General features: G+C 39.0%; 3 protein-coding genes across 4 annotated transcripts; 2 read left to right on the forward strand and 1 right to left on the reverse strand.

The window, feature by feature from the left end:
* Window positions 1-569: 569 nt before the first annotated feature.
* On the forward strand, window positions 570-9,688 carry LOC111329399 (galactose-3-O-sulfotransferase 2). The gene is made up of 3 exons (XM_022934101.2): window positions 570-1,445; window positions 2,929-3,153; window positions 7,106-9,688. Exons 1-3 carry the CDS (start codon window positions 1,270-1,272, stop codon window positions 8,268-8,270), a joined length of 1,566 nt encoding a protein of 521 aa, XP_022789836.2. The 5' UTR covers window positions 570-1,269; the 3' UTR covers window positions 8,271-9,688.
* A 3,164-nt stretch (window positions 9,689-12,852) lies between these two features.
* Window positions 12,853-19,702, forward strand: LOC111329359 (uncharacterized). Of its 2 annotated transcripts, none has more exons than XM_022934040.2 (6): window positions 12,853-13,125; window positions 13,237-13,431; window positions 15,737-15,850; window positions 17,187-17,328; window positions 17,825-18,191; window positions 18,609-19,702. In XM_022934040.2, exons 2-6 carry the CDS (start codon window positions 13,283-13,285, stop codon window positions 18,665-18,667), a joined length of 831 nt encoding a protein of 276 aa, XP_022789775.2. In that variant the 5' UTR covers window positions 12,853-13,125; window positions 13,237-13,282; the 3' UTR covers window positions 18,668-19,702. The 2 variants fall into 2 exon arrangements, with proteins under 2 accessions (XP_022789775.2, XP_022789776.2); XM_022934041.2 differs by having other exon boundaries at window positions 12,853-13,051; window positions 13,154-13,431.
* Window positions 19,703-21,628: 1,926 nt separating this feature from the next.
* LOC111329411 (manganese-dependent ADP-ribose/CDP-alcohol diphosphatase) lies at window positions 21,629-24,237 on the reverse strand. The gene has a single exon (XM_022934119.2). It carries the CDS (start codon window positions 24,128-24,130, stop codon window positions 23,081-23,083), a length of 1,050 nt encoding a protein of 349 aa, XP_022789854.2. The 5' UTR covers window positions 24,131-24,237; the 3' UTR covers window positions 21,629-23,080.
* Window positions 24,238-25,813: the final 1,576 nt, after the last annotated feature.

A 25,813-nucleotide genomic window follows, 5' to 3' on the forward strand; every position in this document is an offset into this window, starting at 1 on the left:
TAAGAAGTCATCATGAGACAACTAAGGAGCAGTTCGCCAATTAAGTTTTTTTCGTCTGATTCGTGAAACAACTTCTTATTTTTGCCATTTTCCAAATGGCAAAATTTTTACAGTCCTTATAGGCCCACAAAGCGGAAATAGAAAACGAAAATACCTTAATATTTTTGGTAATTTTAAGAAACTAACAAGCTTGTTGTCTAGATTCCCCGATAAAAGTAAACCAGTGACAGTTTAATGTTAGGACTGGTAAATTTGTGAGAATAGTAATCATAATACCAATTAATGGTATAAATACCTAAATAAACTTTTCCTGAAATCATCCCCTAATTACACCTTCATGTAACTGTGAAAAACCCTCGCAACGCTCTGAAAAGTTTGCGATGATCAACTCCGATGGCATCTAGCCGCTTGAGAGACTTTAATATCAGTCGTTCAGTTCACGAGTCTAGTTTTTCTATCGATTTGCTTAAGTATACTTTACAATCAGCTTACACATGTTAGTTTTATTTATATATTTCCAATTCGCTTCATCTTGAAATGTTGGATTCAGTCATTGAGTCGATCTCTCTCCCGTGATCTTCCGGCTTGCGTAGTAGTATTTAATATTGGTACACCGTGAGTAGGAACGAGAGTCGAGAGTCACACTAAGCCGTATGACGATATGGAAAAACAACAAAATAATGGCATGACTGAGGAGGGATTGAAAGAAAACTGAGCACCAGACCACAGCGAAGAGATATCTTTAGCGGAATTACACATCAGCCAACTGGCAAAGTCTCAATTACAAACGTATCGAATAATAGCAATGAATCCATTTCCATCTATCAAGCTTTCAATCGGAAAATTCTACACCATTGCTTATGGACTTAAGGACTTAGCGAGAGCCCAACGAAGAATGCGTGAGACCCTTCACATAACTTTTACTTACGTGACAGAATCTTTGTGGATGCGGCACGTGTATGGTCTTAAAATAACCTGGCCTAAGAACTTTCAATTTGAAAAACATACAACCATTAAGAGTTTGTCTTAGGCGCTTGTCTCATGAGAGTGGAAATCAGCAGGTACATGCAGATGAACCGGTGACTTATTGAACACGGAAATCAGAGGAATCTTTGAACCAGTCGCTTCTATTTGCCTTTGCTCCAATTTGCGTGTGACAGAAGTGAGACAACGAGCGTGGTTACGATTACCGCCGAACGAAATCCGATCTTTGATAAAACTCGCAGCCGGCCATGACTTTGCGTGTCTTTCTGGCGTAAGAGGAACAAAATGAGGTTTACGCGCTTCTTGTTGTTGAGTTTTGTTGGTTTAAGCTTTATGTGCTTCATCGCCACTTTACTGCTTCCAAAAATCAACGAACGGAACTTGATCCACTTACCGTCCAAGACGTTTTCAAGGTACGCAGAATTTCTTCGCACAAAACTCAGTCCGTCCACGCTGATCGAGTGAGTAACTCTCTTCATACTTTATACGTTAACGCCATTTAGATTTAAAACACAGGTTTGGTGAAAGGAATACGAAGACAATGATTTGAAAATAAGAAGGGGAAAGTCAAAACAAGCCACTGTAGGATAGGATTATAAACAATACGCTTTGTATCTCTGGATCTGACGAAGTAGGTGCAGCGAATTTTTATAAACACGGCACGTTATATATCAGTACGTACCTTCGTTTGATTTATTTTTGTTAATTTAGTTCGGTACGTTAAATGTCGCGAATCTCCCTAGTCATGCCAGTCTCCCAAGAACCAGCTGTTGTTTTTACTTGTCACGATTTTGGAGCATCTTGTAAAGCTTCCTACAACCGAGGGTAATTTCATGAGTCATATGTGATCAATTCGATTTCACTTGATTGAAAACCTAATGGCCGTTCGCTTCAAAGTGAATGCATCGAGAAACAAAAGGGTAGTGCAAATAAATCAGGTACAAATGAATTGAAAGTTTGCCTTTCTATCGCTTATTGCGCGCATAACAGATAGTCTGTGGATTGTGGCCTTGGCAGAGTAAATCTAAGTGAAAGCCCTTGATTGACAAGTCGCCCATAACCTTCAATTAATTATTGTCCAGCTGTCACTTATTGCCTTCCTTTATACGTTCCCATTATCCGCCGAATAACTTGCAAAGATGGTGACACCGATCAGAACTCTGGGTATCGGTGATGATTTGATTGTTCTCCTGATTTCGCTGGTTGATTACACTTTGAAAATTAGGTCAAATTACGAGCACTTTCCGCCATCTTTGATTTTTCAGGCACTTGTCCCAGTGTAAATTTCTCCGTGCAAAGTAAGGGTGGCGCTTCATTTATCTGATTGTTAAGGATAGGGTCTGTCTTTGAGCTTTGTTTGTTTGGCAAAAGGCAATATATTCGCCTCAAAGAAATAACGAGGAATATAAAACGAAGAAACACGTTCTTGCACTCATTTCGCACTTCTCGTGGTTAAGGAAAGAAAATTGAGATAGTCGGTTGGATTTCTGGGTAAAGTTTTCAAAATTTTTTTAAAATTTTTGAATTTTCAGACCTGTTTGGTCAGTCTAAATGATAATGAAACATCCTAAACAACGCATAAATAACGGCTCTGAGCCACCTCGTTATCTCACGGCGAGAGTTTGCTATTAATTTGTATGGAAGGTAAAAAGGGTGAATTCTCTCTCTCTCATTGAGTGATAAACCAATCTAAGAGTGACCACAGCATCTAACTTTTCCTTACAGTAATAATTCTGAATCATTTATTTAGTTGTAACATGAGAATAAGGAAGTTATCGCCGGCCAAGAAGCTTTGATTGTTAAACAAATTCTCCTAGTCAGCACCAAAGTAAATGTATAAAGAACGGTATGGAGACCATGGATGCTGATTTTCGAGTGAAAAAAGTTCACACGTCTCGTTAAAAACTAGAATTTTTCATTCGTGCTAAACTTATCATTTTGCAGAAACCGTTACGTGCAAGCAGCAAGCAACGACTTACGCCAGGTGTCTTCTTCAACGGAACCGCAGGAGGGCGACGCTGAATCTAAGAGTGTTAAAGCCGTTGATCGCGAAATTGAAGGACTGCTGAACGCTACAAAGCGACAATCTGAAGAGCTGGAATTAGAAGAGGAGGATGAAATCCAAGAAACGTCTACAGAAGAAAGCCAAGTGCAATACGATGAACTAAGGTAGATATCTGTCAGTGTGAGACACATTGCAGGGGAGAAGTTGGAGAGACAAGGGACTATAATAAAATGCATCTAAAATTCACAAATATTTCGAGAAAAAGCACTTAGACAAGATGAAAGTTCCCTCGGGCCAGTAAATCGCTAGTAAAGGGGCCCCCTTACTCCTTGAAAATTCTACCTAAGCTTTTTCTTCAATCTTTTGTCCATCGTATCCTTTTTTTTTTTTAATCCCTGTCTTCAGGAAAAGTCATTGCTATTTATCGAGCTCAAAGATAGTGATTGTGGGATGCTTTAAATCATGTCATTTGGACCGCTTATTGCTAATCCTCCTCAGGCGATCAAGTCACCTGCTTTAGCATCGTGCTTTGCTGTGATTGGTTGATTTTCAACAACTGTCATAGTATGTATCAGACAAGGCATGACTATAACGATTTCAACTTTCCATTCTGCTCCACAATAAGTGCTAGAACAAAGATGTGTTTTAGCAGCTAAAGCTTATAGGTCACTAAAACGGCTAATCTCAACCCGTCAAGTACGTTATGTATTGGACTGGGCTGGGCTGGTACTTCATTGGTCAGGGCGTGCATGTTAATGAAAATTCCCATCAGAATTTCATAATGATAATAGTAGTAAGGGTAGAGGCGCGGTGGCCTCATGGTTGGTGCGCTCGACTCCGGATCGATTGGTCCGGGTTCGAGCCCCGCCCGGGACTTTGTGTTGTGTTCTTAGGCAAGACACTTTACTCTCACAGTGCCTCTCTTCACCCAGGTGTTTAATTGGGTACCGGCAATTTAATGCTGGGGGTAACCCTTTGATGGACTGGTATCCCTGCGACCCCTTCTCAAGAAGGCTGGTCTTGATGTTGTTCTTAAGAACTACAGACCAGTGAGCAACCTACAGTACATCTCAAAGATAGTTGAGACTGTTGTTGCTAAGCAGCTGTACAAGCATTTGTCTTCGAATAACCTGCTTCCAGTGTATCAATCGGCGTACCGTCTTCACCACAGTGCTGAAACCGCTCTGCTAAAGGTTGTAAACGATATTCCACTCAATATGGATAAACAACGGGTGACTTTACTACTTCTCCTTGATCTTAGTGCTGCTTTTGATACTGTGGATCATGGCATGCTGCTACGACGATTAGAAATTAATAATTGGTTCATGCTTTAGCGTGCACTATCGAGTTATGAAGCACGCGGGAAGTTTGGAGAGCACGAAAGAAGCGTAAGAGTTGCCCGAGGCGATAGCCGAGGGCAACTCTAGCTTCTTGACTGCTCTCCAAACTTCCCACGTGCTCCATAACTCGATAGTGCACACCTGAAAGCATCAACCAATTGTTTTAGAACATAGCCGGTGGAATTGTGCATCAAAATCCGACGCGAAAAACGGACAACAATATCAGTTGAAGCGAATCGTGACGGCGCTGATGCCGAGTCTCCTTTTCCTTTGTTTTTCTCTTTTTCTGCCTCATTTAAGAACTCTAGCCCAAGGGAAAAGGTCGAAACATTGTCTTCGTTTTCGGACTAGTAGGCCGAGTTTCTGTTTGTATCCATTATTGTCGCGAAATGTATTATTTTTCCCCGCGCTAACAATGGCCGCTCGCGCGAAAAAAAGAATTTCTGGCGAAGTCGGATTTGCTGACGCTATGAGCGTGCACTATCGGGATTTTGAGCACGCTTACGTATAATGAATTTGATTGCGCGACTCTGGCTGCTAGCTATGTTCTAAACTTCTTTAGAACATAGCTAGCAGAGTCGCGCAATCAAATTCATTGTACGTAAGCGTGCTCAAAATCCCGATAGTGCACGCTGATAGCGTCAGCAAATCCGACTTCGCCAGAAATTTTTTTTTTCGCGCGAGCGGCCATTGTTAGCGCGGGGAAAAATAATACATTTCGCGACAATAATGGATACAAACAGAAACTCGGCCTACTAGTCCGAAAACGAAGACAATGTTTCGACCTTTTCCCTTGGGCTAGAGTTCTTAAATGAGGCAGAAAAAGAGAAAAACAAAGGAAAAGGAGACTCGGCATCAGCGCCGTCACGATTCGCTTCAACTGATATTGTTGTCCGTTTTTCGCGTCGGATTTTGATGCACAATTCCACCGGCTATGTTCTAAAACAATTGGTTCATGCTTTCAGCTGTGCACTATCGAGTTATGGAGCACGTGGGAAGTTTGGAGAGCACTCAAGAAGCTAGAGTTGCCCTCGGCTATCGCCTCGGGCAACTCTTACGCTTCGTTCGTGCTCTCCAAACTTCCCGCGTGCTCCATAACTCGATAGTGCACGCTAAAGCATGAACCAATTGTTAATTGGTATCCAATGCAATGTCCTCTCATGGTTTCGATCTTACCTCTCTGGTCGTTCTCAGTGCATTTCGGTGCACAGTGGACTTTCAAGATTCAGTTTGGATTGCGGTGTACAGCAGGGATCTTGTCTGGACCCTCTTTTATTCACACTCTACACTAGTAGATTGTTTCAGATTGTTCAATCGCATTTGCCTGACGTTCACTGTTATGCAGATGATACTCAATTATATATTTCTTTTTGTCCCAATGACGCTATTGATGAGTCTTCCTCCCTAAAATGCTTTGGAGTCCTGTGTTAATGATATTCGCTCATGGATGTTAACTGACAGTCTAAAGCTCAACGATGTTAAGTCTGAATTTTTGGTCATAGGAACACCTCAGCAGTTGGCTAATTTAAAGTTAATACTCATTGTATACGGGTGGGTGATTGCAGCGTCTCAGCAGTCTCCTCTGCTAAAAACCTCGGTTCTTGGTTTGACACAAAATTATCAATGGCTACCCACATAACGAAATTGTCTACTTCTTGTTTTTATTATCTCTATAATATTCGGCGTTTACGGAAGTACCTCTCTAGACGGTGCCCTGAGACTCTGGTGCATGCATTTGTGTCATCTAGGATTGACTTTTGTAATAGTATTTTGTATGGTATTCCTGACTATCGTTTAAATAGGCTTCAAAGAATACAGAATGCTGCTGCTAGACTGGTTTGTCGGCAGAGTAGATACTGCCATATTACACCTTTACACATATATTACACATTTACACTGGCTACCAGTTAAATTTCGAATTGTTTTTAAAATTCTTTTAATAACTTTTAAGGTTCTTAAAGGTTTGGCACCTACATATCTAGCCTCTTTAATTTCCATTAAGTCACCTTCACGGTATAATCTTAGGAGTTCTCATGATAACCTCCCCCTTAGTTATCCTAAAAAGTTGTCTAAAGTAACTATTGGTGATCGCTCCTTCACGTATGCTGCGCCGAAACTTTGGAACGCGCTTCCTCTGGAAATTAGGTCTGAAAACACTGTTGCTGGCTTCAAGTCTAAACTTAAGACACATTTATTTCGTGCTGCGTTTTCATAGCCTGCCTAATATTAATTACTTTATTTTATTTTATATGTTAATTACTCTATATATTGTGATCCTAACCTATTTATTATTGTTCTCTTAGTTTTAAACTATTTAAATAGTGATATGTTGTAATGCGCATTTGAGCATATCCACATGGAATTTGCGCACTACAAATGCTGTATTATTTTTATTATTATTATTATTATTATTATTATTATTATTATTATTATTATTAAAGGATAGTCATTATTCTTCGCCCGGGAGGAGGGATGAGGATTTTAGCTGGATCACATGGTTTTCAGGGGAAAAGGAGGAGAGTTCAGTCGTCACCTAGAAAATTGACTGCCAATTAACTAGGGGGGGTCATACAATAATTACTGAGCCATATGGGGTGATTAGGTAAATTTTATAACGACTCAACCAAAATCTTCCGAACCCCTCCCCCTCTCCCTCCTTAGGTGATGTATAATGACCAGTCCCAAATACAAAAAATGTTATAGGTACCCTACCTACAGTATCAGTTTGTTGAAAAAAAATGAAGTTTATTCCAAACTTCTGTTGTTCTCCCGACAGTTGCACGCCTCAAAAAAGTATCGCCTTCCTCAAAACCCACAAAACTGGAAGCAGCACACTCACAAATATCCTGAATCGTTATGCGGACCTCAGAGAACTCAGCATAGCACTTCCGAGGGAACATTTGTACCGCTTTGGCTGGCCAGGTTACTTCAGTTGGAGGAGTGTGGACATGTTCCGATTGAACGGACAGCCAGCTCATATCCTTTGTAATCACGCTCGATACTATAGACCTGCAATGGACATTGTGATGCAGAGCGACACAAAGTATATTACGATTTTGCGCGACCCGGCTAATCAATTTGAGTCCACTTTCAACTACATGGAACTGTATCGTGATTTAAATTTAGCGAAGTTTTCAAATCCAATGGAGGTTTTTCTGAAAAATCCTTATGGACACCTTCAAAACTTAACAAAAAGGGTGAGATCCCTACCTGAATCGATGAATTTGGTGAGAAACGGAATGTTCTTTGATTTAGGTTTCTCGTCATTAATGGGCAGCAGGAAAGACAGTGAACTTCATAACGCTATCGCAAACATTGAGAAGGAATTTTCATTGGTTCTCATAATGGAATATTTCGATGAGAGCCTCGTTCTTCTCAAGCGAGAATTCTGCTGGGACTTAGACGATGTGATTTACATCAAACAAAATCAACGAAAATACGGCAATAATACGTCGCATAAAAATATTTCTGCGCGACTCAAGCACAGGATAAGGAACTGGAACCGAGCCGATGCGTTACTCTACAAACACTTCAATAAGACATTCTGGGAGAAAGTCAAACAGCATGGGAGAGGATTTTACCAAGACCTTGCAGAATTGAAGCGCAAAAATTTGGAGATGTATCGTGACTGTGTTTCCCCTGAGGAAGTGACAGAAACTGCGTTTCGACTGAGTGGAAAAATACGTGGTTTCAAGCTAAATGATGGCGTTTCGCGGTTCAATAGATACCTATGTGAAAAGCTGCTCACAAACGAAATAGACTACATTAACTATTTTCGCCGAAAGTTAAACCCTCACTCAGAGTATCAAAAGCAACTGAGAGCCGCAGGAAAAGCACCTTATACATCGGGTGAAAATAGCATTAGTGTAAGAATTCGCGCGTTTCAAAGCAAACAGGTCCAAATTAACGCAGGAAATCCTGTTCCGAAGCCGAAGCCGTAGTCACAGAAGTCTAGTCGAGGAGCATATCACTTCCCCTAAGGGCATTTTTAAACGATCTCGCGGAAAGAGACGTTTACTTCGTCTATCAATATAGAGCGTTTTTATGAGTTCCGGCCGAACATGAACCAAGGAAACATTCGTATGTATTTAGGAGATGAACAGAAATATGTCTAATTGGCCCCTGTGGTCATGCAAATGAACTACACATGTGCGTAAAAACGCTCTAGCCGTAATGGAACAGTGACAAAAGCTGCGTGGCTGGTGGTTTGTTTAACGCTTCATAAAATTTATTCAGCGGAACTGCGAAATCAAGCAGGTTTCTCCTATTCACCCGGTGCAAGGTTCTCATTCCATGGTCCTTTATATTAATGTAAATTTTGAACCATGGCGTATACGAACTTTGCATAGAATGAAATATAATTGTATCCATCAATAATGAACTGGGCCGAGCCCGAAAAGGTTTAAAAGCCATAATCCTAAACTTTGCTCTTTTTGTCCATGTTTCATGCTAGCCAAACTTCCCTGCAAGCGAAAATAAGGAGGCATGCTCGGCGAGCTTGAGTCGATTTCAACATGAACAGCAATCATCCTTCCATTGTAAACCAGTCTTTTTTTAAGTATTTTCGCCAGGATTTTCACCTTTGGAGCAGGCAATCACAATCTACCTGTTTTGTCGCACGAAGTTCCTCTTCAAGCTACGAACGCTGAACTGCTGTTGTCAACATTCATATTCAGGGACCTGTTATTTTTATAACCCGGGTGGGGAGGGGAAAGAGGACTTTGATTGTGTCAAGATGAATTTACCTGACAAAGCGATACATAATGTCTGGTCCAAGAGTATTTGCGAAACGTACGTGAGCGGAGCCAAATCTGAGGAACTTCCCAATTCCATTTTTCGGTGAAAAGTTCAGGACCAATGGCAGGTTCATCTTTACCAGAAGTAGAGGTAATCGATATTTTAGTGCCGGTAACAATTGAGGAAATCCTGTACATAAATTCTATCTTTCTGACACTATAGACAAGTTTTGTAAGCAAAGAAGACTGTTTTTAGCTTAATAATTTGGATATATCAATAAAGTTGAAGTGGTAAATTGGCCACCGTAACGATTACAAAAGCTGACGTTTCGAGCGTTAGCCCTTCGTCGGAGCGAATAGAGGAATTGTGGGTTGTGTGTGCTTTTAAAGGCAGAGAATGGAGCTACGTTATTGGTGGGAACATGGCAACGAGAAAAACAAGAATAAATTAGTGGAATGAAAAGTGTTCGTTGATACCTGTGGGATTTAGACTGCCGGTTTGAAAGATGAGCTTTTGTTCAAGATTTTTACGGCTTTCCGTGCTACCTAAGTGTAAGGAAAGACCGCAGATTGCCATATGTTGCTTAGAATGATTAGGTAAATTAAAATGTCTAGCGACTGGTTTCGATGTGTCCTTGTCATTCCTTTCCACGTCTCGAAGGTGTTCTCGGAATCGGTCACCTAGTCTTCTGCCTGCTTCGCCGACGTATATCTTTTTGCAATAAGTGCAAGTTATGCAATAGATTACATTGGCGGAGGTGCACGTGAAGTGATCGGTGATCTTAATGGATCGTTTAGGTCCCGATATTTTATCAGTGTTGTGAATGAAAGGACACGTTTTGCATCGTGCACGAGCGCATTTAAAAGTTCCTGGTTTGGTCATTAGTCTGAAAAGAACTTCTGACCAAAAAATTGCCTATGTTTTTGTCGCGTTTGAATGAAATGAGCGGAGGCAGCGAAAAGATAGTGCTTGTCTCTGGATCGTTTTGAAGTAATTTAAAGTTTTTAAGAATGATGGATTTAACTGAGTGGTTGTGAGGGTGAAACGTGAGAGTGAATGGAATGCGGTCGGAATCTTCCTTATGCGACGTTTGTAGTGCTGAATGTCGATCAATAAGTTGGGCGCGGTGGTAACCCGCTTGAACGACAGAAACAGGGTAACCACTTTTATCGAAAAACTGGTACATTGACTCTGATTTGTGGTGGAAATCAGAGTCATCACTGCATAAACGAGGAAGTCTTAGAAACTGAGAAAAAGGAATGGAATTCTTAACATGAGATGGATGCGAAGACGAATATAACAAGTAATTATGCGAGTCTGTAGGTTTGTAATACACACTAGTGCATAAACCGTTACCTTTAATTGAAACTTTGTTTTTAGCTTAGCTTTGAAAATAAAATGACTGAAAGCATTTTAAAGCTTGAATGTCATTTAACTTTCGACGGCAGTTGCGTACCGTGGAATTTCGTCATACGTCATACGTAGTCGAAACCCGACAGTGAGAATTTTTCTGTCAGGATATTGATACTCTCAGTACTGGAAATGTTTGGGGAAGACTTTTTTTCGTTGGGGAGTTTCGTCCGCACAAAATCTTTAAATTTCAGCTCCGTTTTACAAATTTTGCGAGTTGCGTTCGACGACACCATATTGTATGTAAATAAGTCATCTTGACAGATGCAAATCTAATCTTAGATTTGTAGCTGAATACAAGTGCTACATTCTTAAATTTGTAGGCGGTAGACAAGTTCCAACACAATTTTATTTTGGTACAAAGTTTCATTAAACCTGCATTTACTGTTTATCTTTCCGCCGGGTAGCACCTTTTCTGGCCTGCAATCCTTATTTCTATCTCAGCCGGGAAATTCCATGGCCCTTCCCATGGAAACTACAAGATTCTAATTGGGTCTTAACTCGATCATCAATAGAAATTCGTTCTGATGAAAGGCCAACGAATGGAACAATTATACTGCGCTATCAAAGTCGTTTTTTAAAGAGTGCCTGTCCTTGGAATCTTTGGTTCGTTTGCCCCTGACTAAAGAGAGCCAATCTTACGAAATAGATCCAGCCTTCTACAGAACCAGCTAGTTTTACAAAATAACTTAAATTCTGCCTCTGGCTGCTGTTCCTCTTCCTTTCGAAATCTTGTGCCAGGTGCCGCACCTGGAATGTCGACTTATTTGAAGTTATAAACCTTTTATCGAGAAGGAAATGCAGAAATCTAAACAAAAAACAGCAGTCCTCCCATGCAACCAACCTCGCCAAACACAAGTCACAAAAGACATGAGTCCTTGGAGAGAACTGGTAATTATGGCAAATGACAAATATTGAATTTCTAGCCGCTTGCTATCGGCCGTTGTTACAAAACTTTGAACAAAACTTTGTTGGCAATTTTTCGACAACATTGCATTCAGGATAATAGGAAATGTTAGTGTTGCCGTTACCATGTTCAAACTCGCCAACACACCATATATTCAAACCGTACGTGGCAAAAAAGTGAACGAAAGGTTATTCTTTCCTCTCTGAATAACCAATTGAAAAACTTTCTGAGGATTTCCCAGCGCGACATCAACGCAGCTGAGAGGTGTCGTAAAGTTTTCTTTAGACCTTTCAAACTCTACCCCTCGAGGATTAGTTTCATTTATTGTTCAAGTCCACAATTACAGTCGTAAATTTTAATTGTTGAAATAATGTACCAGCGATGAAAAGGCTATCGTTCATCTCGAACCTGCAAAATTGATAAGATTCTTCTGAAATCCCATATGAATTTCCGATAAATAGATCGATCCTCTGCAACTTTTAAAAATGAAAAAATTTATGGTACAGTGCATACTCTTATATACAGCGAGGTACCAAAAATTATCTTTTTGCCATTTCACTGTTATTAGCTGAAGAATATAGTTGGTTATAGGAAAACGTTCGATGGATAGAGGGAAGTCATCCCGACCTTGATTGCAAGGATATACAGCAGGGTCACACCAAACGGCAAACCTCTGTTGAGACAAAACCATTTTTTTCGCCCCTTCTCGGTCAACTCATCAAAGTGGTCATATGTTTTCCATTCTCAATGTATTTTTATTTAAAGCAGTGAAGCTATAGCCTTTTCCGGAGCACTTGCCTCACCTTACAGGTTCAAAAATCTATGTGAAGGAGGGAAGAAACACAAGAATTGACAGAATGACTCGTGAATCATCTGTTTCTTTTTTTGTAATCATATTTTGAAATGTCGACTCAAAGGGCTCGTCAAAAAGCTCACTATAAACGCCATAAATTATGGATTAATTATCTTTTTAAATATTACTCAGAAACTTCCTGCGGAGAATTAGTAACCATTCTGGCCATTTTGTTATCTCTCGAAACATTATTATTTGACTTCTGTTCAAACAGTTAACAGTTGGGGAAAATTCAGGACATTTTATCGATTAGTCTTACAAGCAGTTTTCGTCAAAGACAAAATTCGTTTAAATGCGACTTCATGAAAGAAACGGCCCTCTCTTAATTTCGCGATTTCTCAAAATCAAATTTCGTCAAACTAAATAGGCGGAATTACTTGCTTTTTACATTTGCAAATTTCGAGCCAGATTGAAGAATTACTTTTTACACCAGGAGGACGTTACTTCCTATCTTTTGTGAGATACCTTTTCAGTTATTGCACCTTTTTATTCCAATTTTAAAATGCTGAGTTATTTTGTGTCGCTAACCACCTGAAAGCATTTTCAAAATGTTCATCGAATTTTTTTCATATGTCGTCATGGAAACCTTTGATATGCTAATATATTTAATCTTTGTGCCAACCAAAGAAGATATCCCAACGGCTCGAACCTTTCATGTATGCGCTCGTTTACGTCGAGAAGTTATTTTCACATCTTATTGCATTTTGCGCGGAAGACCTTTTCCTAAACGGAATCGTACCTTCTATCCCATTTTTAATGCAGATATCAAAAGGAAATTATTTTCACAGCCATACATCGACGGCCTTAAATAGAACGTAGGTTAAACATTCGCTGAAATTGGTTTTTAAAGAGCAAGAGTCCGTTGACTTTACGATAGTGAGGTGACAAGGTACTTTGAATTCTGAATAATTTCGCAGTAATTCAACGGTAGAATATTCGCGCGAAGGCTGGTTGACGAAAGGATGCTAGCTGACGAGAGGGTGTTGTATCTATTTATCAGCGATTCGCTCGAACCATGAGGATCTTCACAGCAATATAAATAGCAGATGGGTACTGGTTGTTCAAAATCGGTTGTCGTTATTTCAAACACGAGCTGGAAGACCCACGACGCGCGACCCAGCCAAAGTTCTGCTTCGCATATATCATCTACAAAATGTTCAGGATCCACCATTAAAACTCTTGCGGAGGCCGCAATGTAAGTACGATTCATAATGCTTGCATTACATCTTAAGAAAGACTGAAATTTAATTATTCTCGACTCCTTTCAGACTGATTTTAAAAGCAAAATATTGGTACTGAGAGAAGTTTTCACCAAGGAGCTATTTTCCCGAAAATGTGGACCCATTAACAAACGCATCAATTTCTTATAAGTTGGAAACCGTTTCTTTCCCGGAGTACCGTATCGACTTATTTCTTTCTGTCGGCGGCCCATGCGATTATATCGGCAATTTCCAGTTTGAGCAAGAGTGAAGAAAAACCCTAGAACTTCATGTTTTTATGGCAATCGAATGGTTGTTATGAAAAACAAAGCCGTAATTTCGAATCTGACTAAGTCAATCGGAGAATTATTGCTAGCACAATATAAATTGCTTTAAGTGAGGAATGAATCAGATGCATGCTGATCACGAAAACAAAAAGCTGAACAGGCTGGTTTATAAACTAGCTAATAGATAGGACCGAAAACTACCGACGAAAGGTGAAAATAACGTAAGCTTGCATCACGTTAAATCTTCACCTGCTAAATGCGTTGTTTAGGAATAATTCATTTGATTCTCTATTTCAGTCTCGTTTCCTCTGTTCCAAGCTAATCGGGGCTTTCTTCACTTCTGTAACGACTTCATCGAGTTCTTTAGTCCAAGAGTTCCTGTTTAATGATAAATTTTGAAAGCATAGATTAAGAATTTTTGTGAACAGCGATGCGTAGTTTCAATTTCAATTGACACTTCAGCTCTTCACAACCTTCATTTATATGCACATTATTTTCCGCGTGTTCTAGACGCGTTCATGGGACTACATATGTTTGAACGAATCGGCTCAAAAAACTCTGTACCACTATAAATTTACGTATGAGGAGAACAATATATCGTTGCTTTAACATATGAACGTGGCTGTAATTCAATAAATCATGGCTGGACGATCTCAAATCTGCAAAAGAAATTATTGTCATGAAGATATAAAGCTTTTGTTTCCCTGCACCGCTCACTAAACACGATAGCAGGTGCATAAACAGAATAGGGTTGAAATTCATTCATTGCAGCCGCCTGCTTATTTTTCTCTCGAATCAGCACTTGCCTTGTGTTGACACCTCTTTGCCGCCAAAACGAGCCGAACAAATTACTAAAGAGGGAAAAGCACCAAACATTATTTTATGGTTAGCTTTATATCTTGAGACTGTGCTAAGATCCTTCATTATGCGGAACGAAGAAAGTCTTCTTTAAGCTTCAGAAATCTCGTTTACTCAAGGTTTTGATTTACAAATTTTTTTCATTATTAGATTGACTAAGTCATGTCGGGTAGATAGTCAAGGAAAGAGAGAGAAACATTGGCCCTTTTTTTTAGTTTTGCACCTTATATCCTTAGGATCAAAACTTTAGCCAAATGTTCTCTGGTAATGGCCTATTTGTGCATGCAAATTGAAATACCCATATCAATCTCATATGGTGCCTTTACTTTAGGATAGCTTTCCGACAAGATTAGATAAAAGGCAAAACGTTGAAGAAGTAAGGTGTGCAAGAAACTTTAATAGGACTAAAACCTTGAAAAACTTAATTGAAAAAATAAATGGATATTTTGACAAAGTTCTGCGGTAAACTGTCGCTGGAATATATGAATGTGACGAAAGCGAGCGGCTTTTTAAAAGCAATTATCACCCCCTAAACATCAAAATCCATCAAAACAAGGAAAACGAAGAAAGACCATTTTAATTTGTTTTATCTCAGAATTTCCATAAAAATATATATAATCCAAGTTTTTTCGTAAAGTCTTGTGCTTAGAGTGAAAACGATAAAGCAACCTCTTCTCAGCCAACGAAATCGTGTTGGCAAATTAAGACAAAATCCAAGGAGATCGATAGGATGGAGAATTTCAACGGTGGATGTAAGAGGCTGCTCATGATCAGGGACATTTCTGGTGTTATTACAGTTTTCTTTAGTCGTGTTTACGAATGGCTTGATTTCCGGCACTCTGCCACATTTGGTCTCCCCAATTCCCGAAAACAAATTGAGTAGCGCGTGCCCTTTTCCAATACTTTGAAGCCCACCTCCACGACTCCGATCCTAGGAGAGTAAAAAAACGAAAAAAGCAAATAGGTACTTTTGTTTGAAATGCTATATCTCTTGTTTTTCGTCTTTATTTTCTGTCTCTCATCTACAGAAATGGCATCGAGTATTTTTCCCTGAATACAAGCGTTCCCTTGGTATTTTTATTCTCTGACTAGTTCGATAAATCTACTTCAACGTAACGTAGCTGAAGGCTAAAATTTTACTCACCTGTTCTTTCAGTTGGAGCCCATTTAAGCTGAGCCGTTCTGAAGCCGAGGAACTTCTGTCTCAAGCGGAGCCTGGTGCCTTTGTTTTTTCCCATGACATGACGTCAGAGTTATTTCTATCGATATGGTGAGAGTATTTCATAGATATAGTTCCTAGTCTTGTCGTGCCTCAAAATGAAATGAAGTTAGATACCATAAGAGCTTCGGTGCATTAATACCGCGGCTTATCCCACTCTCGTGACAAGTAAGGACGTAAGCAAGAGTTTCTAGTGCGCTTACACCTGCAGCTGATGGGGTGCCGGTTCATCACAAGTTGCCCACAAATAATTTAATCATACGATAAACTAAACTATATAGGGCCGGTTATTTACACGAGGTCTAGCCCAAACTGCGGTTTCACCCAAGTAATGGGCCTTTGGGATTCTCTATAAGAAGGTTGATTCAATTAAAATAAATATCCTTTCGGTCCTCTTGACACTGTTCACAAGAATAAATGTACAGATTAAAAACGCGGTTTTGTTAAACAACGGCTAAACTTTGTTTGAATAACAATCCCTGTGTGTTTTGATTGGTTCAGTTACTATGATCAAACGGAGAACAGACACATAATTATCGTATAAAACAAATAGATTCCACTTTTCCGTGGGTCTGTGCAGGGATAGATCATAGAAGATGTAAAAATATGGTAAGAAAGGCTGTGGCTCGTGTGGTCCCTCTTTGTTCTTATCACATTTTAACATCATCTGTGAACAAACGCAAGGCAACGTGATTCTATCTGTTAATTAGATAAAGGGGTAGGTTTCTAAAGAAACTGCGGTGCTGCGTCAGTGGGCAAGTATAATAAGTTCACTGTATACCCTTCCTAGGAGAAGAGAAGCACCAGAAGAGAAAATTTTCTTGTCTTACAACACCAGCCAATGACCTCTAAAACACCTCTCCTGCTTACGATGGGCTACATGATACGTTGAATATCCCTTCAAAACCACTGTTTATTTTTAATGCTTCACAAAACGCAAATAAGTTCAAGAGCACAGAGCGGTAAAAATTAAGGGTCGTGTCATGTGATCATGCAAGACATTCAGTTTAGTTGTATTCCTCTGATCGTTTTTTTATTCCATAAAACTGGATCTGATGTTACTAGAGAAACTTCCACTGAAATACTTCTCGAGTACTACTCCGATTGAGGTTAAAATTTAGCTCAAGCTCTCAAACTAGTTTGTCACTATAACTTAAGGTTTGTTCATTCCAGTTTTCTCTAATATTTTTAGTCCTCCTAACAAATTCTCCTAGCTACTGCACACCGGTGGCAAGTCAAAGTGTGAGAGAGCTGGGGCGAGTGGTAGGAAAAAGGAAAAATAATCTAAAATAAGAAAATAGAGGTATTTTATATCATGAAGCTTTCTCACGCCCGTTGATGGGAAGATTTCTGAAATGAAAAAGTTTCGCATCTTGTTTTTTTGCAGCGCGGGAAAATACGTGTGCCATCATGCCGTGTTAACACGTGACCAAGGCTACTACGTCGGCGCAAGACGCTTTACGACGATTGGAGCTGTAGTTGATTACTTTAAAGACCATCCTCTGGGAGAAACCACTTTAAAACAAGAGGTAATATGCTTAAAAATGTCACTTCAAGGGCTGAAGAACCGTGCATGAAACGGACTGTATGCACCTAAACGACATAGAGTGTATTTCTATGCATCGTTTCATCATGCAATGTCAAGAAAAATTTTGAGATTTGGAAGGGATTCAAACCCGTGCCTCCGAAATGCTAGTTTGGTGCTACCACCACCAGAGCTACGAAGCCAAACTTTTGGGGTATAGCAAATTTAGAGGGTTCTCCTTTTTACGCGAATCGACTTTTCTGATAAGGCAAACTTTTCTGATTTCGAAACTTTGCCGAAAAGAGATCGAGCAGACATCAAAAAAAACTTTTTTTCAATGTACTGTGGTTTTTCTAAGGCCATATCCACACTGCGTCGTCGAAAACGCAGCTACATTCACTCGGATAAGCCTTCCCTCCACAGTGCGTCGAAGGAATTTGTCTCATTTAACCGACACAGTGTGCACGTAGTCTAAGACGTATTTTCCCTCTATTTTCTAGTTTAAAACAGCTAACCCAAGGATCACTTCTCAAGTACAAATCAAACAGCATCCAGATATCATTATCTCTTGTCCAGTACAAATTTCTACAAATGGCCACGACGCTGGTCAATTTCAATGCGATCAGTCGCCTTCCACTCTCCGAACGCCCGTCAGTAGAAAGAATAACCAATCACAATCGCCTAAAATAATGTTGACGTCACATCCGTCAGGGAGAGAAAGGACTCTTACAGACGATGATGGTCAGGTGCTGGTTGCCATAGACAATGATGGGCAAACACCTCCGAGATGCCATCCACGGGTCGATACACTAACAAAGAAACAGTTAACAAGAAGTATGGCAATAGATAGGACTGACTCCTCGGGAGGTAGATATCGCGTTTATTTTCATTGATACGAGACGAAGAACAAAACTGAGACAAGTCGACATGACAAACCATAAGCTTTTAAATAGCAGAAAGGTATCCTCAGGAAACGCTAAGGGTAACTACTCGTTCAGTGCAGAACTGAGTTGATCTCGTCTAAAAATCGAGAAAAATTTTTTCTGCAACTGGGTGATTCGAAACATTAACAATTAAATGCTGTGTAAATATGTATTGAAAGTAATATCACACACAACACTTCATTGAAAAACCCATACCACTAAGACTGAGAGAATAACTGAATACACTAAGATAGCGAAATCATCTGAAGTTCTAGATACGATACCAAAACACTACAGGAGAAAAGTTCAAACAAATGTATTCACTGTTTTTCAACAGTCAATGTACAATGTTTTTCAACAGAAATTCAAGAAACAGCTCTCTCGCCATTGTTACCTACAAGAAGTTCAGCAGTTAAATGAGGAATGACTCACTACGAGTCACGTTCGTCCGAAAAACTCAGTGGTGTTTTCTTGAACCAGGCCTCAGTTAAAGAGAAGCCTACTAAATGAAAATGGCTCACTCTCTCACAGTCTGGACACGTTTTTTGACAGTCCTTCGTATAGAAGTCTATAGAGGTCTTTCATTATTACATACCGTCATGGAAGGGAAACAGAAAAACATTCAACAGTCATAACGAGAAAGACATGAAAAATGTTCTCCAGGTTTGTTCATACGATATTTTTGGTATGGCTACTATTAGGCAAAGAATGCACACGAACCTTTTAAGGTGCGTCACCTTTAATAACCTCTAAAGTGAAAAAATCGAGGATCTCTGGTCCTCCGAAGCTCGATCGTTCCTTTTTAACTCTAGAATGATTTTGAGATCGATTTTGAGCTTTGAATGATTTTGAGATCAAAGCTTTCACACCCAACCTAAACACGTTAACGTTGTTACCGTGCTTTAATCGCGCATGCAAGTGTTTTTGCCTGCCCTGTGAATAAAAAACAATCAAACAAACAAACAAACCAAATGAAACTGATTTTTTTATTTACTGTAATATTACAAATAGTGTAGATAGAGTGAAAAAATATTTTGACTTGTTGGTGAACTTAAAAAAAAATAAATGATGAATTGATTTTCCCAGTTAAATTGCAAGTCATTGCAGAAAAAAGTCTGGAGGAAAATTTAAGGGCAACGACTGATCAACTCATCACAAGGTGTGAAATGGTGTACAACGTCGATAATGAGTTAAAACACAACCGCTCCGTTTAAGATATGAATGAAAGAGCGCACTACATGGTGGAAAGTCATTAAACCACCCTGTACATTCACTAAAACATTAGCAGTAAAATATCGTCTTTCATCACCAATCCTTAATTTTTTAGTTTTTCATTCAGTAGAGAAAGGATGGTGGAAAACTCAGTCTGCTGAGATACACATGAATTATGTAACATACCTTACCAAGGAGAAGACAGCTTGAATGGCACACTTTATATTAAAATTTTGAGGTTTATGCCTTTATTGTATTCTCTTGAACCTTAACTTTGATAAAAATACAGGTTTTCTGATATGACCTTTGTCTTCGAAATGGAATGGGGAAAATATATTTACCCCAGGTCCCGCCGAAATGTTGTCCTCTCACCGATGCGCTCTATGGTTAACAATTGCTGTAGGTTCGTCGTAAGCTTGCTGTCTATTAACAGCACTATATTTTCGCATTAAAGCATGAACAAAGATATACAGCAATCGTAATATGAATAAGCCAACGCCATGTAAAACTTCACCCATTTTTACCGCAGTCCTTCCTCTTCCACTCCAAAGACCTACGATGATGTAAAATAATTTATTTCAATAAAACGAAACCCCTGGCTTATTTGGTTTAACCCCTAGTAGATTGTTTCAATTCACTTTCTCGTTTTTCAGCAGTCCGAGTCTTTTCGTTTTAGTCGATTTTGCGCTAAAGCCTGACGCAGACATCTGGCTTCTTAAAAGGGAGATGTAAAGTATGGAATGAAATCATAACTCAAGACATTCCCTGCAACATAAGTCAACCGATGCAGTCCCTATTTCAACTCATAAATTCAATTACCAAACACACTCTACCTCTAAAAAATTGTTCACTTTCTCAAGAGGTTCTGGAGTTTGGTTTTCACTTCAGTTTCATTTTGTTCAACAAGTTTTCTTCCCGAAGGTCCTCCTGAATATAGGGGGAGAGAAGGAGATCCAAGAATCATCCTTCTTTCCCCATCTTCAACAGGCGTTGATTTCTGGTGCAGGACCACAGATCCCTTATCTCTTGCTCGACTGCAAGGTATTCCCTCTACCACCCTCGTTAACTTAAATCAAGTTTCACCCGACACTTTTCAACCTTCCCTGCTTAGTCATCTGTTTCAAAGCAATAAAAAAATCGGGCTTGAGTAGATGTGGTCGTCCACTCGGGACACCAAAGACAATCGATAACCCACTTTCTTCATTGGAAAGACAACGTTCTTCACTGGCCTAGTACTTGCATAATATTCTGACTTCCGCCTCCTTTTCCTTAAGCTTCAGGGTGTCTGGAAATGTGTGATTTTTCATATTGACAGAGAAGGGCCCTAACCATTTCCAAAGTCGAACAACTACATAATTTCGTAAACATCTGGTCTGCATTAGCAAGTAACTTTGGGAAATAGTGGGTGGGGGTTCAAAAACTCGAGACTTAAGGGCAAACGGTAATGAAAATGGGTCTTTTTTACCACCAAAAAAATAAGCAAGAAATCGATAAAAAAAAAAGCTTTGCCTGTTGTTCATCAGGAGCTGTCTCTGTAGTGTTGAATTACCTGGTTCATCAAGTTTACAGTCGTAAACATTTGTTTAGGCTAAATGGGGTCTAATTACCATGGCACAGGGTGCAAAACCAAAAACCAAGGTCATCACAACTGCCAATCAGAGCTAAGACAAATATCACAAGTAGCCAATAGAAATGCAAAGTAAAAGGAAGCAAAGTGTGAAAGGTGTGGAAAATGTGAGTGACAGTATCAAGATTTGTTTAGTTTTCAAACTGATTACTTGCGTCTTGGGATGATGGGACGAGTTTTCAGGACAAATCATCCATCAGCAAAGTGGCGCATAACTAAAACAAACCCAGCTTACTTTCAATGGCTTTGGGCCCCCACAAAGAAATAGGTGAAGAGATTTATTACATAGATATCACTCACAGACTTACAAAATGAAAATCACTGAAAATCTTAACAACATAGGCCAAGTTGACCTATTTCTGGAAATGAACATTTCAATCTCTTTAATACCTCACTTCACTTCACACATACCAGAGCAAAGTAAATTTTGAAAGCTACAAGCAAGTTTTCAGGAGCTTGAGCTGCACTTAAATCAATTGAACATTTGAAAAGAAGTAAACAAATTCATGATGACATTCCAAGAAAAGTACATATTTGTCCAATTCAACTGCTAATTATATCATTTTTATTGTCAATAGATACAGTGCTTTTATATTAAATATTCTAAAAATTTTTAAATACAATCATTTGAAAAGTTCTCAGTAATATAAATATATTTTTAACAATTGGAGGAAATTCTGACACTGACTTTATCATTGTCACCTAATTCTGATTTCTCTGTTTATAAACTATTAACTTTTCCTAAACTTTAACATGAGACAAGATAATACTTTCATATAATAAATTAAAATTATCATATTTCTAAATCATCTGCAACAAGGCCATTCATTAAAGAAAAAACTGTGGTAGAGAGATCTTGATGATCTCCTACATTGAAAATCAACCGAAAACTAAGGAAATATAAAATTACATTTGATTTGAATCTTACAACACATTCTAGTTAAAAAAAATTTAGAAAAACTTGTTTTGCACAAGACTTCCAAATGATCATTATCTGTTTACACAATATCTTATTTATTCACCAGTTTTATCCCTTCCAGCAATGCTGAGGCTTACAAATCCAAGAGGTATTCTACAATGTCCTTCCTGTAGCCATTTTGTACTGACCACTTTAGGACACACACTCAGACTAGTTCTCCACATTTCAAGTAACCCAATACCTGACATCCATACTAAAGTTCCTCAAGAAAATAAGACAAACCCCTTCAATTGACCATCACCCATCTACTTTGGCCTTGTATAAAAACATGAATGCCAATGAGCTTCAGATCATACAAAAGAGTTATTTATATACATGTATAAGTAACAGTTGTTGATATTACTTAAACCCTGCATTTTAATTTCAAACTGAAGTTGATCCCTGTCTGCCTGCAATAGCACATATTACATAGTGGCGAGAAAATATTCCACAATATCAAAGGAGAAGTAGATTTACCACACATTACCAACCACATGACTACAAAGGGACTTCTTGCTAGATTAGTTCATTATTTTATCCACCACTGTAAGTCATGAGCTGCTAAAATTTGACTGCAGAAAAGTTGATGGTTCACTCATCAACTTCAATCTCCTTCAGTTACCTCACATAGGGAATTACACCTGTTTTTCTAGCTAAATTTTGATAATCCCTGAAAGAACTGCAAAACTTTAAAACTTTGCAGGGGTAAAAGAATTTAACAAAAAAAACAAAACATAGGAAAAATGTTTTTAAGATCAGGAATCAGTGCATCAAATGGAATACTGGTAAGTTGCACCATAAATTATGGAAAATGAAAATGAAAACTAACAGATGTTAACATCTGTATCTCTTATTTTTTATATCCTTTCTCACCGTCACTACCGGTCTGAATGTGTTACTGCACAAAGAGGGAGTGGATGAAAAAAGTCCCAGTAGAAAGATGTTCAATTTTGAACATCACAGAACACAAGGCCTTCTCTGTACATGTTGAAACATAAAATTAAAGCCTTTTCTCACAATTTGCTTACAGTGTACACTAGTGAGAAAATTTCAACACTTGATCTTTTATGATTCCAAAACCCTCAATTTCAATAGAATCATCTTTAACATTGAGGGTTGCAAATGCATTTGAATCTAAAGGAGCTTCCACAACAGCATCAAAAATATAATGATGAATACCCTTTTCATCAACAGCATAACCATACTGATGTGTATGGCCATGAAAACATGCAACCACACAATGAAACTGCCACAACACTTTCAGAACATCTTGGTAGTTCCATAATATTGTCATGGCGTCTGGGAGTCCAGGGTAGATTGGGACGTGGCTGAATATCACAGCCTTTTGGCCATGTTCTTTGGCGGTTTTCAAAGTAGCTTCAAGCCATGACAATTGCTCTAAGCTGATTGCACCATTGAACTTCACAAAACGTCGATCTAAGCCATTGAGACCAACGGGACTGTGCAGATCGTCATTTTTGTTGTATCTTCGTATCATTTCATAAGCTTCTCTATACTGGCAGCTGCTTTCGTCAACGCCAAGAATGCTGACGTCGTAACTGTCCAGGTAAACGAATAAAAATTTGGGATGGGGTACAAACGAGAAGTAAAATGGTTTCGTTTTCTTCTTCGCTGATGTCAGTCTGTCATCACTGTTTAGAAATGCTGCGCTAAGACGGTTGTTCGAAGGATGAAGAGAAGAATTTTCAAGCTCTTGGCGAGAGAAATTATAGAGTTCATGATTTCCCATGTTGTGAAACACGGGTACCCCATCTGGCAGTTTGGAAAATTCGTTCATCACGGCTTCGAGAGCTTCTTGAGAGAAATTTCTCCCACTGTCATTAGTGTCAATTAGGTCTGCATTAAAGCCGTCGATGATATCTCCCAGTTGTACTATGAAGGCTGGCGAACTCTTCGCATCTTTCCAATGAGCAACAGCTCCTCGAAGGCAACTGAGAGCGTTTCGGTATCGTCGCCATTTTGTTTTAAAGTAGTTCAGTCGATCGCGAATATCTGCGTATTGGATGTCAGTGATCACACCAAATGAAAACAAGACATTGCTTTCACTGCTACCCTCACAAATCATCACAGATAAATTTTTCTCTACCTCCACCGTAATTTTTTCAAGAGCTGGATCACAAATGCCTCGTAACCATTTTCAATTTCGCTCCTTGTCTGAGGGGACTCAGCGGGGGTTAAGTATCGATGGCAACCCTGCTGACCAGTAGGCCGACACTTTGTAGAGACAAGAGTATAAGAGGAAAGATGGCTCATCCTCGGTGTAAAAACCTGTGAAGCTCACGAGTGACGTAAAACAAAGACAACAAAACATTATAAACCATAGCATACAGCAAAACAATGCCCCATGAAACAAAGAAAACCTTGTCAGGTTTTTACACCGAGGATGACCCGAAAATATGGGCCGACGTAATGATCAACACGTTTTAATTTTTGACGGATATAATTTAAGAAATAACAATAAATATCAGCTATTAGAGTTACAAAAAACCTAATTAGTTTGTAATTCTATTGCCCTTCGAAACAGCCAAATAAGTAATGCAGGATTGGTTACTTATTTACACAAATTCAAAAACTTTACAAAAATTGCTCAAGTACAATTTCTTCAATTAACAAATGGTAAACACCACAGCGTACACCATTGAGTTATGAATGCACGCGGGAGGTTGCTAAGCACAAAAGAAGCGTAAGAGTCGCTCGGGCAAGTAATTCATGGCAGTCTCCATTTAGACTCCCTGTTACCCAGTCTCCGTATAGACTCCCCGTGTACCCCGTGTACCCCGTGTACCCTGTGTTCCTATGTGTACCCTGTGTATCCTGTGTACCCATGTCTACCCTCTGTACCCTGTTTACCCATTATACACTTTGTACCCATGTATATAATGTATATCTTTGTATACTTCGTATACTCTGTCTACCTTGTGTATCTTGTACACCCTGTATTTAACAATTATTCCACGAGCGCGCGTTGGATGTGAGATGATAGATAGCCAACGAGGCGCGTAGTGCCGAGTTGGCTATAATCATCTCATATCCAACAAGCGCGAGTGGAATAATTGTTTTATTAAAAACACCCCAAGAAATTATTATTTTGTAAGAAGAAACTGGATTTTTTAGCTCCCTTTTGATTTTAAGCTGACGCGTACGCTTACCATATTTGTAGATCATGGTATATTGGCTGATATACCATAATGGCTAAGCCAATAAAAAGTCTTGAATTGCATTATCCAATGATCTAGTTTTTAATAAATGAATTTATTAAAAACTAGATCATTGAATAATGCAATTCAAGACTTTTTATTGGCTTAGCCATTATGGTATATCAGCCAATAGACCATAATCTACAAATATGGTAAGCGTGCGTGTCAGCTTAAAATTATAAGGGAGCTAAAAATTTGATAAAATTTAATAATTTAATTTAACGTTTTTAATAAAACAATTATTCCACTTGTGCTTGTTGGATATGAGATGATAGATAGCCAACGAGGCGTGACGCGCGCTTGTGGAATAATTGTTAAGTATACCCAAGTATATTCATGTATACCCAAGTGTACCCTGTATACCATGTATACAGGAAACCTGGCAAACATCAGTTGGAATCAATGGAAGCTCTCTGGCCGAACACAATCCCATTTTGTACGTTCACAAATGAATTATGAATAACTTATTATGATTTTATTAGCCCGGGGGGGAAATCCCATATACAATGGACTGGGATGCTCGTCTGGAATTTTGAAATAAACTCCTAAAG

This window comes from Stylophora pistillata, chromosome 8, assembly GCF_964205215.1.
Source record: "Stylophora pistillata chromosome 8, jaStyPist1.2, whole genome shotgun sequence".
Classification (NCBI taxonomy): domain Eukaryota; kingdom Metazoa; phylum Cnidaria; class Anthozoa; order Scleractinia; family Pocilloporidae; genus Stylophora; species Stylophora pistillata.